The sequence below is a fragment of the Syngnathus acus genome, chromosome 4 (assembly GCF_901709675.1).
Source record: "Syngnathus acus chromosome 4, fSynAcu1.2, whole genome shotgun sequence".
In the NCBI taxonomy this organism is placed as follows: Eukaryota; Metazoa; Chordata; class Actinopteri; order Syngnathiformes; family Syngnathidae; genus Syngnathus; species Syngnathus acus.
The window spans coordinates 5856949-5870651 of NC_051090.1; the positions used below are offsets into that span (position 1 = coordinate 5856949).

At 41.7% G+C, this 13703-nt stretch overlaps 2 protein-coding genes across 6 annotated transcripts in view; one reads left to right on the plus strand and one right to left on the minus strand.

Annotated features, from left to right (window-relative positions):
- elavl4 (ELAV like neuron-specific RNA binding protein 4) overlaps positions 1–2691 on the minus strand; it is a 61626-nt gene extending 58935 nt beyond the window's left edge. For 2 of the 5 annotated variants that reach the window (XM_037250711.1, XM_037250708.1), the window contains exons 1-2: positions 2109–2690; positions 1454–1594 (exon numbers count right to left, since the gene is read on the minus strand). In XM_037250711.1, coding sequence (XP_037106606.1) covers positions 1454–1594; positions 2109–2156 — 189 coding nt within the window. In that variant the 5' untranslated portion in view covers positions 2157–2690. Of the gene's footprint in view, positions 1–1453; positions 1595–2108 lie in introns of all 5 variants that reach the window. The other 3 variants (XM_037250710.1, XM_037250709.1, XM_037250712.1) reach the window with 3 other exon arrangements.
- Positions 2692–6051: 3360 nt separating this feature from the next.
- The window catches only part of agbl4 (ATP/GTP binding protein-like 4), a 163568-nt gene continuing 155916 nt past the window's right edge, over positions 6052–13703 (plus strand). Inside the window, exons 1-2 of the mRNA XM_037250705.1 lie at positions 6052–6133; positions 6910–7032. Of these exons, the coding sequence (XP_037106600.1) occupies positions 6088–6133; positions 6910–7032 (169 nt within the window). The 5' untranslated portion in view covers positions 6052–6087. The remainder of the gene's footprint in view (positions 6134–6909; positions 7033–13703) is intronic.

Sequence of the window (13703 nt, forward strand, 5' to 3'; positions counted from 1 at the left end):
AACACTTGATTTGAAATTACGAGTAGGATGTATGTATTGTGAATCAAAAATAATAGTCACAATTTAGATTTAGGCATCATATTGCCTGTAGCCCATCACCATGTGAAAGAATGTGATGCTGCATTCTAATGAGAAACGGACCAGAATTTTCCAGTGCATTTGTCTAATGTATGCAAATGATCTCTCCGAGCTTAATTACGGCACCATTAATCACGATGGTCTTCTCTAAACAGGGTAATCACACGCGCACGCACACACACACAAAATCACAAAAAAAAGAAAGCACACAGCTTGGCATGAGATGTAAGATGAGGAGTTATCCATTACAAGGCTGTTACCCCCCCTCACAGATTTCATTTATAATCACTGGCGTTAAATTCAAAGTGATTTTTAAACTTGGAACCGGCCCGCCTCAATTTTTGCATTCCCCCACGCCCATACAAAGCAACAAATGTGTAAACATGCCAATCATTCTTGTGTATAAAACTCAACTTATTACTACTTTTCAACAATCATGGGGACGGAAGCTTACGATAACACGACGAGTCTTAATAGGCAATTTGGACAACAAAATCCAGAGATAGATTGCTTTGAACTATTGTAAGAATGCAGCAAGAGCAAAAAAAAAAAAAAAAAACACTTTTGAAGCTCAACTCCACATAGACGTATTCCAGCGCTTATCCTCGGCGCGCATTTGCATCGAGTTTTCCAAAACCCCCCTTGGGTATCGTCAGTAGGATGACAGCGGGTTATGAAAGCTTCCGGGAAGCTTTGGGGTGTGGATCTGAGCCAGTTTGAAGGGGAGGCACCCATGTCGCCTTAACGCGGCGAGTCAGGGAATTTTTATTTTTTTTTTTTTTGCTTAAATGCTCTGTGTTTTCTTCTTTCCTACTTCATCATTCCCTCCCCTTGAAGTTATCTCTCTATCGGGACTGTCAGCGGAATGTTGACATCAATGGAAATAATTCCACGCGTCTCCAAGTCTTCCCGTAATGACGATCTGCCAGTTCTCATTCATCACTTCACAAACCAATTGGATTTTTCCCCGGCAAAGCATCCCCCCCCCCCCAAAAAAAAAAAATCACAACACTGATTTATTCAAGCCATGCAGACACACATGCACGTTTTTGCAAACACACACAAACACCTCAAATTCCCTCGATTGCAGTCAGTCTGGCGGAGACTAAAGTCGGAGTAGGCGTAGGGTAATTGAACAAACACAACAATGTAAATATTTACTAATACCGTCCATTGAGAATACAAACTGGATTGCACAATTGATTTGTTCTCTCTCTGCTCTTTTACTCCCGTTCTCACCCACACACAAACAACTGCCCCCCCCCACCCCTCCACCTTTGCTTCTTTTCATGATATTACAACGCACGCCTGTGTTCATTAAAAAAAAATGGAGACTTGGATATGGAGATACAGTGCTCTGTCTATATCCTCTTACCAGGGATGACCTGTAGCCCGTCTGGGCGGGCGATGACGGGAGATCCCTGGGAAATAGCGGCGAGTGCGACTCGGGGACGGAGCCCACGCCACTGGCTGCTAGTCCCGAGAGCTGCCCGTACCTCGCCATCATCTTGAGATGCTGCTCACAGAACACACACACACGCTCACGCATTGACGTGGGAGGAGAAGGGAGGGGAAGAAGGTGAAAGGAGGGGGGGGGGGGGGAGATAACAGCAGGTAGGAAGGACGATGATGAATATTAAAAGGACAGAGGGAGTGTGTATGAAGAAGGAAGCGATAGAGAGAAGGAGGGGATTAGGGAACATTTTTTTTCTTTCTTGGCTCTCACACACAAAAGCACGTGAACACACAAGCGCTCAAACTTACAAGCATGAGAAGGCACCAATTGGGTTTTGATCGGGTTTGATGGCTTCCTTGCGATGGGGTGATGTCAAGTATGGCCACTAGCTCTCTTCGTTTACTATGACAGCAGAGCAACTGCGTGTTCTCCATATGACCGTACATGAAAACGTGCCGCTATCGTCAATCGCAAGTGCACGGACATGCACACAAACGGACGCACACATGACAGAATGGCTGGCGGCAGACAGGTGAGGCATGGGAAGAAGGAGAAGAAAAAAAGATGTCTTTACCTCATTGCTCAGCAAAGCAGCGTTGAGTGTTCGGCTTATTTCGAACATGTCGGTACTTTTTTTTTCTCTGTCCTCTTAGTGTCGGCTTGTCCTCAGTTCTTTCCTCTTCTTTTCTTTGCTAAGGATTTGGGAGTCAGTCCCCGAAGCAGAAAAAAAAGAAAGAAAAATCAAGCAATAAAAAAAACAAGCAGGAACCAAAAAAAAAAAAAAAAATCTGGTGGAGTCACTATGAAGTCCTTTATTTTCTCTTTCTTTTTCGCTCTCTCCTGTCTTTCAGATGCGCCCTGCTGGCTGCCGTTGCAATAATGTTTCTGTCCAGGATCCCCGCACACGTCTTGAGTCAATATTTTTCTCTCTCCTCCTTCTTCTTCTTTTTTTTTTTTTTAAATCTCCCAGGAGTCAGCACATTAAAACGTGAAGTCGGTAGGTCGGCTCGGCGGGCTGGCGTGCTGCCTTATCTTTCCCCCGCACACTGGCTCGCACAATACGCTCCGATCCTCAAACTGCTTGCTAGCAGATTAGCTGTCCCGAAACATAGCACTTAGTTTAAACTCCCCTCCCTATTGCTCTCTCTCTCTCTTTCTCTCTCCCGCCCTCTCCTCCTCCCTGCATCACTCCCCCCTCTCCCCACCTCGTAGCATACAAAATAATGCAGCTTCAGTTCACCGCTGCTACCACAAGGTGGAAAGTCTGTTCCAGCACCACGGACAGCGCCACCGCCTTCCTCTGCGTGCCACTCCTTTACGTTTGATTCTTTTTTTCTTGTGTGTCTGATACACGGCAAGGGAATATTTGCACTTATGCAAGCACTCCCTCGTGGACCGTGAAAAACGCAGGGCGAGGATAAAAGGATTGGTTTGTGGTGTGAGGACTCATGTTTTCCACTCTTGTTATCTAATTAACTAAAACCGGATTCAAATGTGGAAAGGGATTATGCAAGACGTTTGGCGGCGGGAAGCGTTTGGCATATGTTTGTGATAGGAAAGGAAGAGCAAAGTGAAAGGAAAGCTACCTTCGGGGGAGCAAGAGATGAAAAGCAGTGAGGGATGGGCTGGCTGATGTGAGCATCAAGGTCAGGCGGCCGTCCTCTTCCTCAGCAGGGTGTGGCATGGCCATGACAAAGCAGCCGGTCAGAGGCGCGGCCAACTACGCAAAAAAAAAAAAAAAGTCAAAACACACTTATGAGCCAAGAGTGTGACTCAGAATATTTCAACTTGGAGTCAAGGTGGACTGTATTTGCATCTAATATGCAAAACGTTGCTGAAATAAAAAGGCTGTGTTTTACAATAGATCTGCTTAATGGGGGTCATGCTGCTGGAGTAATTGGCGCTATCATCTTCCGAGACGCTAATGTCAGTGGTGTGGTACAACTAGCTTTGTAATTACCGACAATGATTCTTTTCTCGTGCTTTGAATTCTGCTTTAGCCATCAAGGAATCGGATTGGCAGGACCGGGCCGGTGAATAGTCTTTTATCGACACTGGACCATCAGTTGAGATTGACAGCGTCTAATGGGATGGTGAACACTTTTATACACTAGCATTAAACTTAATTATCAACATTGCTTTTAATTATATTTAAAATATTTTACAAAAAAAACAACGTGTTCGTCCAAAATAGGACATACAGTAATTGCTACCTTGTGATTGTTGGCAAAATATTGCGACGTTCATTCCCATTTGTCATGTTCAAAACAATGCTTAGAGCATTGGTGTCAAACATAAGGCCTGGGGGGGCGTATACGGCCCGCCACATTATTTTGTGACCCGCGAAGACAAATTGTGCATCAACTTTATTTGTCAATACTAAACCTATAAATTATGTTCACTGTGAAAACATAGAGGTATTGCTCGAAATTTTTATGATCATCCATCTTTTTAAAATATTTGTACTAGTCTTTGATTTCAAAACTAGTTATTCATTCTGTCTTGGTTTTAGCTCATATTTCATTTATCTAAGAAAAGGGCTGCCGGCCACATCCCTGTTTCGCAAAGCTGGTAGTCTCTGGGGGGGGGGCAGAGGTGCCCTGGGAAGGAGGGTGGTGGTGTGGTGAGGTTGAGCTGTCAGATGAATCATCCAGAGTGAGGCCTGATTCCTCAGTCAGCTGCCTCTCAAGCCTTCCTCTCTGACCCCGCCTCGCTCCCCTAAGCTCTCTGATTGCTGTCACCATAGTGATTCTCTGTGTACTGATGGCTGGTTCCTTCGGAGCTGCCGCCTCCCCCCCTCGCTCCCCGTGCCCTCGTAGCCACCCAACTTGCTGCCACTTGCGCCTCGTATTGATTTTTGCATGACTACCTCCCACACAAATTATAGACTTTATTCCGACACATTAGCAAAGGCTTTCACGGTACTTGCTGGTACACACTGCCGCAGTTATATCATGCAGAATTTTCCTGAAATAAAACAGCTATAAAGTAATAACAGCTCTAAAGGAAAGTTTTGAAATGGGGATGCAAGAAGCGTTAGCATCCCGGAGGGCTTTCTACTTTGCTCTGATCAGGTTTGTGAAGGTGTGGCGTGTCCTCCATTTCCAGAAGAGACTTAAAATAGCCACGGCAGCTTCGACTATTTCATCCAGACAGGGATGTCTGCTAACATACGAAGCACACATATGAGCAGTCACACATTTGATTAACATGTAAAAATACATTCTCCTGAGAGATCATTAAAATGGGAGAGACCGCGAAGCAGATTGCGCCTCACTTCATTTTATTTATTTTTTTCTACACATCTTGACAGGAAAATGCTGCATTCAGACTTCGTGTACCTTGGGCAGATAGCTGAGAGGTTATTGTTGAAAGTGTTTCTATTCTTACCTCTGATGAGAAGTTTTTTTTTTTTTATCAGCGTCGGATTGTCTGTTAATTTGTTTGTGTGGAACGAGGATGGGTTGGCATTCGACCAAATGTCGGCAACAATGAATACAAAAAAAAAAAAAGAATAAATGAATACACGTATATTGTACATGAAGTTCTCCAATATGAGTTTCGGCCATAATATCAAGCTACAGTCAGGATCTCAAGAGTCACCTTATCTGTTGCAGACACGCCAGGATATTATAAACTCAAGCACGCTAATGTCGTCCCGCCATTCGATAAGAGCGGAGAAACAAGAGAAACATGCAGCATATCTAATGTATTCTCCTCATGCTCCATAATTCAATTTCAATCTCGCCTCTTGTGAAATGAGTGACTGTGCCACCGTCGAGCCCTTTAATTGACATGGAGCTAAAAACAATGACATAGCATAAAGGACGGTCATTCAATTCTCCATTTTTTTTTCTTTTAAATACAATTTTCCACGGCTGCGGCTCGGTATTCTCATGGTGTCATTTGAGAAGTAATCGGTCTGACCGATCTGCTCGGTGGCTTGTTGATGCAGGTCATCAAATACAGAAATATCATTGCGCTGTCCATGGTGCTACTCATTTGGTACACAAGCTGAGAATTAGCAAAAACCTGTGTGCCACTTTTCTCCGGGAGTTGTATGCTTGCTCATTTGATCTACTTAATCAGGTGCAGTCTTTGTAATGGGAAAGAAATCGGACCGGGGCTGATTGGCCTTGATGACATCTATGCGCCAATTGCCTGGAAAAGCAGCAACTTTAATCAATCTGCAGGATGACTCCGAATCACTGCAGTGATTGGCTTTCTTTGAAAATACCATTAAAAATGCAATAAAATGAAAGGTGTGAACAGGAGTGTGAATGTAAAACAAGTCCTTAGGAAATTACGTTAATAGACGGTCCACCTTGAATAAATGTTAAATTAATTTCGGTATTGCTATGAAAACAGTCGTGTGCCTAAAGTCAGGTTACAAATCTCAGTTTATGGAGCAGGAATTTGATTTCCCAAATAGTTCTCGCTGCTTTTGAAGTGCGTAACCATTGAGTGCTATTTACTGGGAACCTCCCCCCCCCCCTCCCTTCTCCTCCGTTGCCGTGGCAACAAAAGGAGCGCGTCGGCTTCTCCGTGCAAGAATGGAAAGGAAGATGGAGGAGAACCCCGTGAAAGATGCCGAGACTGGTGTGTAAATAATAGCCTCCTTACCTTCTTCGCTCCGTCGTCTTTGTTATTTGCCAAACAGAAGGTCCGGTAGGCGACCACGATCCACGACGCGTTTCCTCATCATGACGTGCCTTCACATTAGCGTGCTAACCCTTTTAAGCTAGCAGGTGCACGGATGTAAACAAGAGTGGTGTCACCTGCATGGCGCATGCTAGCTTTGTTGCAAGCCTTTCGAGTCGTGGTATCGTCGTCCAGAATCACACAATACATTTGAATAGGTTTTCCTTTTAGTAGGGATGGTTAATAGGGTTAGTCGTGGGTGGGACAGTCCGAGCTAGGTTAGCCTGATACCTTTAATTAGCTGCGCGTGTCAAGTGCAGTGTTGCCAGATTTTATGACCCCAGGGGGGAAACGGAAGCGTTTTCAAGACAACAAACCCCGATCCATTAATAAGTCGTTGAGTAGAACAAATGCTGCCCTATCAGTAAGTTGGATGGAATAATAGCTTGCAATGGTACAAAATAAGTTAGGTTGTCATGATGAATGATTAATCAATAAAGTGACTGATGCAGAATGACATATTGCAAGTCATCCGGCAGCTTTCAGGTAGAGTGGATATTTTTTTTTGGCATGGCTATCCTCAAATGTTTGCATGTGCTTAAAAAATTATATGAAATAATGTTTTTTTTTTGCAGACAACCAACATGTGCACCAACATTTAAATACAGTTTAATATCAGGCAATACTGCTTGTGATTAATACGGCAATGTGTTTTATTTTGGATGAACGTGTAGGCAATGAAGCTGGAGGCGAGGAAGCCTTGGTGGGAAATGTCAGCAAGCTGACGGTGAGCCCACCAGGTTACTCAGGAACTCCAAGAAAAGGACATCTGGTTTTTGATGCTTGCTTCGAGAGTGGTGAGTCAAATAATCAACACACTTAATAGCAATTTTGGAGTGACAACAGTTACACAATTAATTCCACTTGTTTTGAAAAATATTTTGAAAGCTTTACAATTTAGTCTTCATGTGTTGAACGCTTCCAAATCAATATTAAATATTGGTCAAATTTGATCACATAGCTCTGAAAGCATCCCACATGCTGCAAGCCTGTTTCATATAATGCGGGCGGAACAATCATTGCATGCTTATCTAATATATTTGACTGCAGTTGTCAAATGTTTGCCTCACCGAATTGGCTGCCTATTCAAACAAGAGTTGACAGTAAGGTCTTTATTTCATTTTTTTTTAAATTATTCGCATGTATTAGCACAATCTTATTTACTCAACCTCATGTCCCATCCTACGTACTCTTTTCATTAAATGCGTTGTATTTATATGCTCTGACATTTGCTGTTAACTTCTCAGATACACAACTTTAGCGTTTAGCATGCTCTCCCACGCTCAAAAGCCCGGAGATACAAACAATCAGGATATTTGTAAAATGATTGTCGCCAATAACAGCGGATACAATTATGGTATGTGCGTATAGTTTTTTTTTTTTTTCTTCCCAGGATTAGGATTTTTTTTTTCTTTTCTCTCCCTTTCCAACTTTTACCCATTTCCGCTAATGACATGTTACAGGAGCTTAGACATTGATTAATGAGAATTGAGCTCCAACATTGAGATCAGCTAACATACATAACGTCTCCGGCTCCGGATGCATCTCCTGAATGATTTATGGAATTGATATTAATATCGCTCCGGTAAATGCATCGCTGAAGTTAGAACAGGGGGGTTAGCTCATATCAAATGAAAAGGGGTAGCTCATGTTTTATTAAACTGTTTTTGTCAGTCTTTTTTATTTTTTTATTTTTTTTTTACAAGTGAATCTTGATTTCAGTTGTTTTGTAAATGTCAAGGTGACCAGTGTAAAAAAAAAAAATCATTTGTGCTACCTTATGAACAAACTAAAAATACTGCTTTCCACTAATACCATCAAAATTAAATGACCGTATGTGGGGCCCATGGTGGTTTTTGGGACATTTGAATGGACATTCATACTCACCCGCCATGTTAATTTTTTTTTTTTTTAATTACTTTGTGAATATGTTTCTGAACACGTTATATGCCGTTATATGCAAATAGTACTGTATGGTATCGGTGGCGAATATTTGGGGATTTTAATAAGGCACCTGGGTCAACTACGGGGGTCCTCAGTACCCGGAAGTAGTTGACAGAGAGCGGGAGTTTCACCGGGTCTTGACCGTAACCTCCGCTGTTGTGTGTTTCAGGTGAGTAAAGTTGTTGAAAAGATGATTATCAGAACTTGCAATACTGCTGGTAGTCTGAGCTAATTATTGTTTGAGAATATGATACATACGGTTACGGTTGTACAATGTATAATTTTGCGTATAACATGGACAGTGTGTAATGTTTGTAACGTATTCTCAGCACCAGGAAGTAGTTGACAGAGAGAGGGAGTTTCGCCTGGTCTTGACTGTAACTACCGCTGTTGTGTGTTACAGGTGAGTAAAGTTGTTGAAAAGATGATTATCAGAACTTGCAATACCGCTGTTAGTCTGAGCTAATTATTGTTTGAGAATATGAATTATGCAATGTATAATTTTGCGTATGACATGGACAGTGTGTAATGTTTGTAACGTATTCTCAGTACCCGGAAGTAGTTGACAGAGAGCGGGAGTTTCGCCGGGTCTTGACTGTAACTGCCGCTGTTGTGTGTTTCAGTAAATGTATTATTTTAACAACAAACCCCGCATGCGTGGAGTGATTCGCGTCCATGCGTGCGACATGTATTTGTGAATGCAAGTTAAAACTTTGAAGTGTTGAAACAGAGTCAAGAAGATTAATTGTTCACTTTATTCATTCACTTTATTTTTATTCACTTTATCTTATTTCTTATTTAGTCACTATATTTATTCACTTTATTTATTATTTATTCACTATATTTATTCACTTTATTTTTATTATTATGAATTATTTATTATTTATTTGTTCACTTTATTATTTATTATGTATGTGTGCATTTATATATTTTATTATTATTACTACTATTATTCACTTTATTTATTATTCTATTTATTCACATTATTCACTTTTTTTTAGACAAAGCACATATGCATTCTCTTGATGCAGTCTACGCACCAAGTGTATCATATTCATTCCTTAACGTGCAGATTTAATGTGGAGTTGGTTGCGCAAAATAACATCCAATGTTTAGACACTCGTCATGTAAACTGTTTGCCAAAGGTACGAAAGGCAATTTCCATTTAGACGAGGCTAAACTCACATTGTTGTCGGCCATATGCTGCTCAAGTCACTGATGGACCTGCTCATTTCCATATTGTGGGTGTCTCAACCAACAGGTCATTTGATGGCACGCGACGCTTTAGACAGCAAATATATGATAATCGTAACTGCAATTTTCAACATTATGTGCATATTTTCAATCACCCGACATACAAATGCAAATTTGCTGACGCAGATCAATATTTATATGCCACTTAAGAAAATGCAAAGCAGCCGATGAACTTTGTTAATCTGCAAATATAAACTCTGCGTCTATTGTTGGCTATTGTGTCCCGATTCCTTTAAGTGATATAATAGAAAACTTTAATTATTTTCCTCGTGAATTCTTATCTGGACCGTGCACTCAAACCGTTCCCATTTTTTACCCGGACTCCTTTTGTGAACGCCGCCTCTCGATATTGCTGACTGTTTTAACCGAGGATGACACTGACAGAGCGAGGTTATTGTTTTCCTGCACCTCTGGCCCTTGCAGATGTAATTAAACACTTGCTGATTAGTCGAACTGCCTCACGCTGTCAGTAACTTGTTTGGTCAAAGAAATTCCCCAGGGGTGACAAATGTTTAATGGGGCCTATTGATTGCCACATGGCATAGACTCATCTGTTTTTTACAATCGATTCGCTCAATAGAATCTAACTTATACAGCCGAACGGGGAGCAGATATGCACTTTCTTCATGCTGCGCTTCAATAACGATTCCAGGTCTATTGAGACTCTGGAAATAGATTTACTTGTTGCAAACCTGTGCACACTTTGAGTCAGTCAAGCTTCTCTACATTGTAAAACTTAACCTAGCTGATTATAATTCTGCAAATAGTTGACAGAGTAACTTAAAAAAAAAAAAAAAAAAAAGCTAGCTTGGTCTTTGGAGTAGCGCTGGTTGTTACTGCCATGCACGCAGCATGGCGTACATTAATATTTATAATATACACGCCAATCATTTGTCACCCATACAGAAATCTCAGAATCCACTCCTGCGACGAGGCATTAAAAAGACAACCACCCGTAATCCTCTTTATGTCTGAATCTAAAACACTCCAATAAAAATAAACTCCTTTATTCCACCTTTTGGGTGCTCTCTTGTTTGTTACTGTTGGTTTTAAAATAGCTCACTTAGCCAGACTGTCTTTTGGATTAAAATAATTTAATTTCTCTTATCACAGGAGCAAAATAGTCTTCACAGCACACTGTAGACAAATATTAGCAACACACACGTGTGTGTGTGTGTGTGTATGACACACACACACACACACACCTGTAGCTCCATGACCTTAGACTGCGCAGACTCTTGAGGGTTTGGCAAAGCAAGCGGCATTTATCTGAATGTGAGGGCGTACTCCTGACATGTGATGTATTGAGTGGCACTCTCAATCGCTCCGTCTCTCTTACATCTCCTTGGCAGCAGCCGAGAAGCTTCACTGCTCAAATGGCTACATTTCCTCTCCGCTCTTTGCCTTTTATCTTTTTCTTCCTCTATGAGCTTTCTTTTAAAACGGGGGAATTGTATAAAGACACGTTTGAGATAAATTAGCCTTGTGGGCGAGACGGTTGCTTTTGATTGATGCTGTTTATTGGCCGTTTGTACAATGTTGGGTTTTTTTGCCATCTCAGATTTTTATTATTATTATATTTTTAAGTATATGCCTTCAGGCATAAACTGTGGATTTATTTTACTTATTGTTCCTGACCGTTTTTATTTCTTATCATAACAGTTTCACCGGGTGTAGCTTATGCAGCAAAAAAAAAAAAAAAGGCAGACTAATGCAGTAATTCTGGCTTTTGCAAACGATGAAGTGATATTTTACAGTCTTCGGGACTTACAAGCATGACGGTAAAACTTCTCATCGCTCTCAGTGAAGAAGAACATCTAAATTGAATTACTTAATTATGCTTCATAATCTCCTATATCCGTTGGTATAAAAAGGGATTAGTCTGTCATTGCTTGGATTTGCTTGTATTATATATTTTACCCAACAATAAATGAATATTAAAAAGAAAGTAAAGTTTTGACTGACTTTGTCAAACTGTATTTACCCTTCTAAAGTTTTTTTTATTGATTGGCATGTTTTAAATATGTTTTAGTTAAATATGCTCCAAAATGTTTACTGTGTATGTTTAAAATAACTATGATAAAATAAAATAATAATGTTAAGTCCAGATCTGGCCACACTTACTTTATAAAACCATACTTCAGTTCAAAATCGTTTTGGGGGTGTTCTTCCCCCCCCAATCTGACCTATTGGTCAGTGGCCAGTGATTTCTGGCTTCTCTTGTTTCTCTTGCCGCACGGGTTCCCAGTTTTCCTGAACTCATTACAGAGCAATCAGCCCCAGGCATTGAAGTGTGCACCCAGAGGGAGCAATAACTGTAAATAAACACCACTGCAGGCTCTCTGATAACATGTTAGACAGATGATAACAGGTCTTCTAAGCAGGCCTGTTGACCTTCTCCTTACCTTGGGCTAGCTAAAGACTCCACAGGTCCCCCCCCACTCTTATCTTTAGATCTTCCTCTAAAAAGAGTAAGAGAGCGAGGATGTGCTTGCAACAAAATCTTATGAAGGGAAAGGAAAAATGGTTCCACTTAATTAACTTGTCAAATGCCGGCGTGGAACAAATTAGTTAGCAGCAACATCTAGCTAACACAACATTTAAAGCTTGTGAGACCTGAAAGTATAAAGAGGGCAGTTGGCAGAGCCAGAGCTTTGGGGCTACAGCACCATCTGGATGAGATTGATAACACAATCAAGCCATTACCAATATGAGCGCATCACTATATGACCCATTACTACACCGACCACTTCAGATGGATCACACCAGTCTAGCTTGGGGGGCCCTTTTGGAAGAAAAAAAAAAATACAATTATAAGAGGCTAGCTTGAAAATCGTGCTCTCTTCAGAATGTGAAGGCAGGCCTGTACATCATCAGATATGTGCGGCTTGCCCGCATATCTCACTGCTGTCCTCGGGCCCAGATTTCTTCATCTATTTTGAAACGAGAAGCTCACCAAAGCATGGCTGGACTGGATTCATAGCAAAATGACTTTAATTCCTCTTGTCTCTTCTTATCATACACTTGAAACATGTTTTTTTTTTGCTGCATACCGTATTATGATTTTTCGAAAATGTAATCGAGTATACCTGTTAGCTAGTTAGTTTGTAGAAACTTGGAAGGTGACCTCTTTAATCCCGCCTGCAGATGAAGTGATAAGGCATCAAGGGAGAAGGCAGGCTTTAAGAAATCATGAGGCGGGAGATTGATGTTGCCACAGTGACAACTTGCCTTCAGACGAGCAGGCGAGAAAGAGACAGACGTGGGGAGGGAGGGAGGGGGGTCGGAAAACAGCCGTTTAGCTGCAGGACTAAACTAAACCCCGACGCTAAGGCTGCTGGCTGGAATCAATTCTGTCTTTATCAGCCCCCTTCGTCTGTGTCCAGGAGTCCTGCCCACACAGCAAAGGAGCTGAAGGCGGGAACGGATATGTTTTCCGATAATGAAATTGAACACAGCAAAAATGGGTTTAAAAAGGGCGCCTGACTACAGTCCCTTAGCAGTACAGCACTCTTTTCATCTCAAATCTACTCTGGTTTGCTCTTGTTTATGCCAGGTCAATTTAAGTCGAGTATGTTGGCCAGTTAGCAGCACGCTTGATAAATTGTGTGTTCAAGGAAAGGATTCAGGGACATGACAGGAGGTAACGCTGTAACCAAACACCTGTAACGGCCAGTCAGTTCCACCTCGGGCCTCGGACGGCGGGACTGCCGCCGCCGCCGCCGCCGCCGCTGCCGCTGTGTGATGATCCATCTGCATGGCAGAAAGCATCCATCCAGCGGATGGCTACAGGCTGCAGGCCGGCCCATTGTGTGGGCTGAGCACTGTGACTGCTCCCTCTTGTACCTCCGTAATGGGATTACATTAGCCAGGTTCTTGTGCTCCTCTTCAGATGAATTTCGCACACACACACAGCATATGCAAGCAGCATATTCACACGCTTGTTGCGCCTCGTGATAACGACTTGCATACCAGAGATGAACATTTGACTGCATTCCTATAATAGCCCATCATTGATCACTTTGTGTAATTTAATTTTTTTTTTTTAAAACCACATTTTCATCTCTAGTTTAATATTCCGGTCTTGTTTAAGAAATTGCGTGTCTAACTAGATAGTGAGGTTGCTAAAAAAAAGACAAAGAAAGGTTTTCATTGTTTTTCAGAGCTAGTTATTGTGTAATTTAGGGCACCGCCAGGGCCAAGCTGCTCATTTAAACCAAATTAAAATTAGTACATTTCCTAGTGTCCTCTCAAGGATAAAGACTTGTGT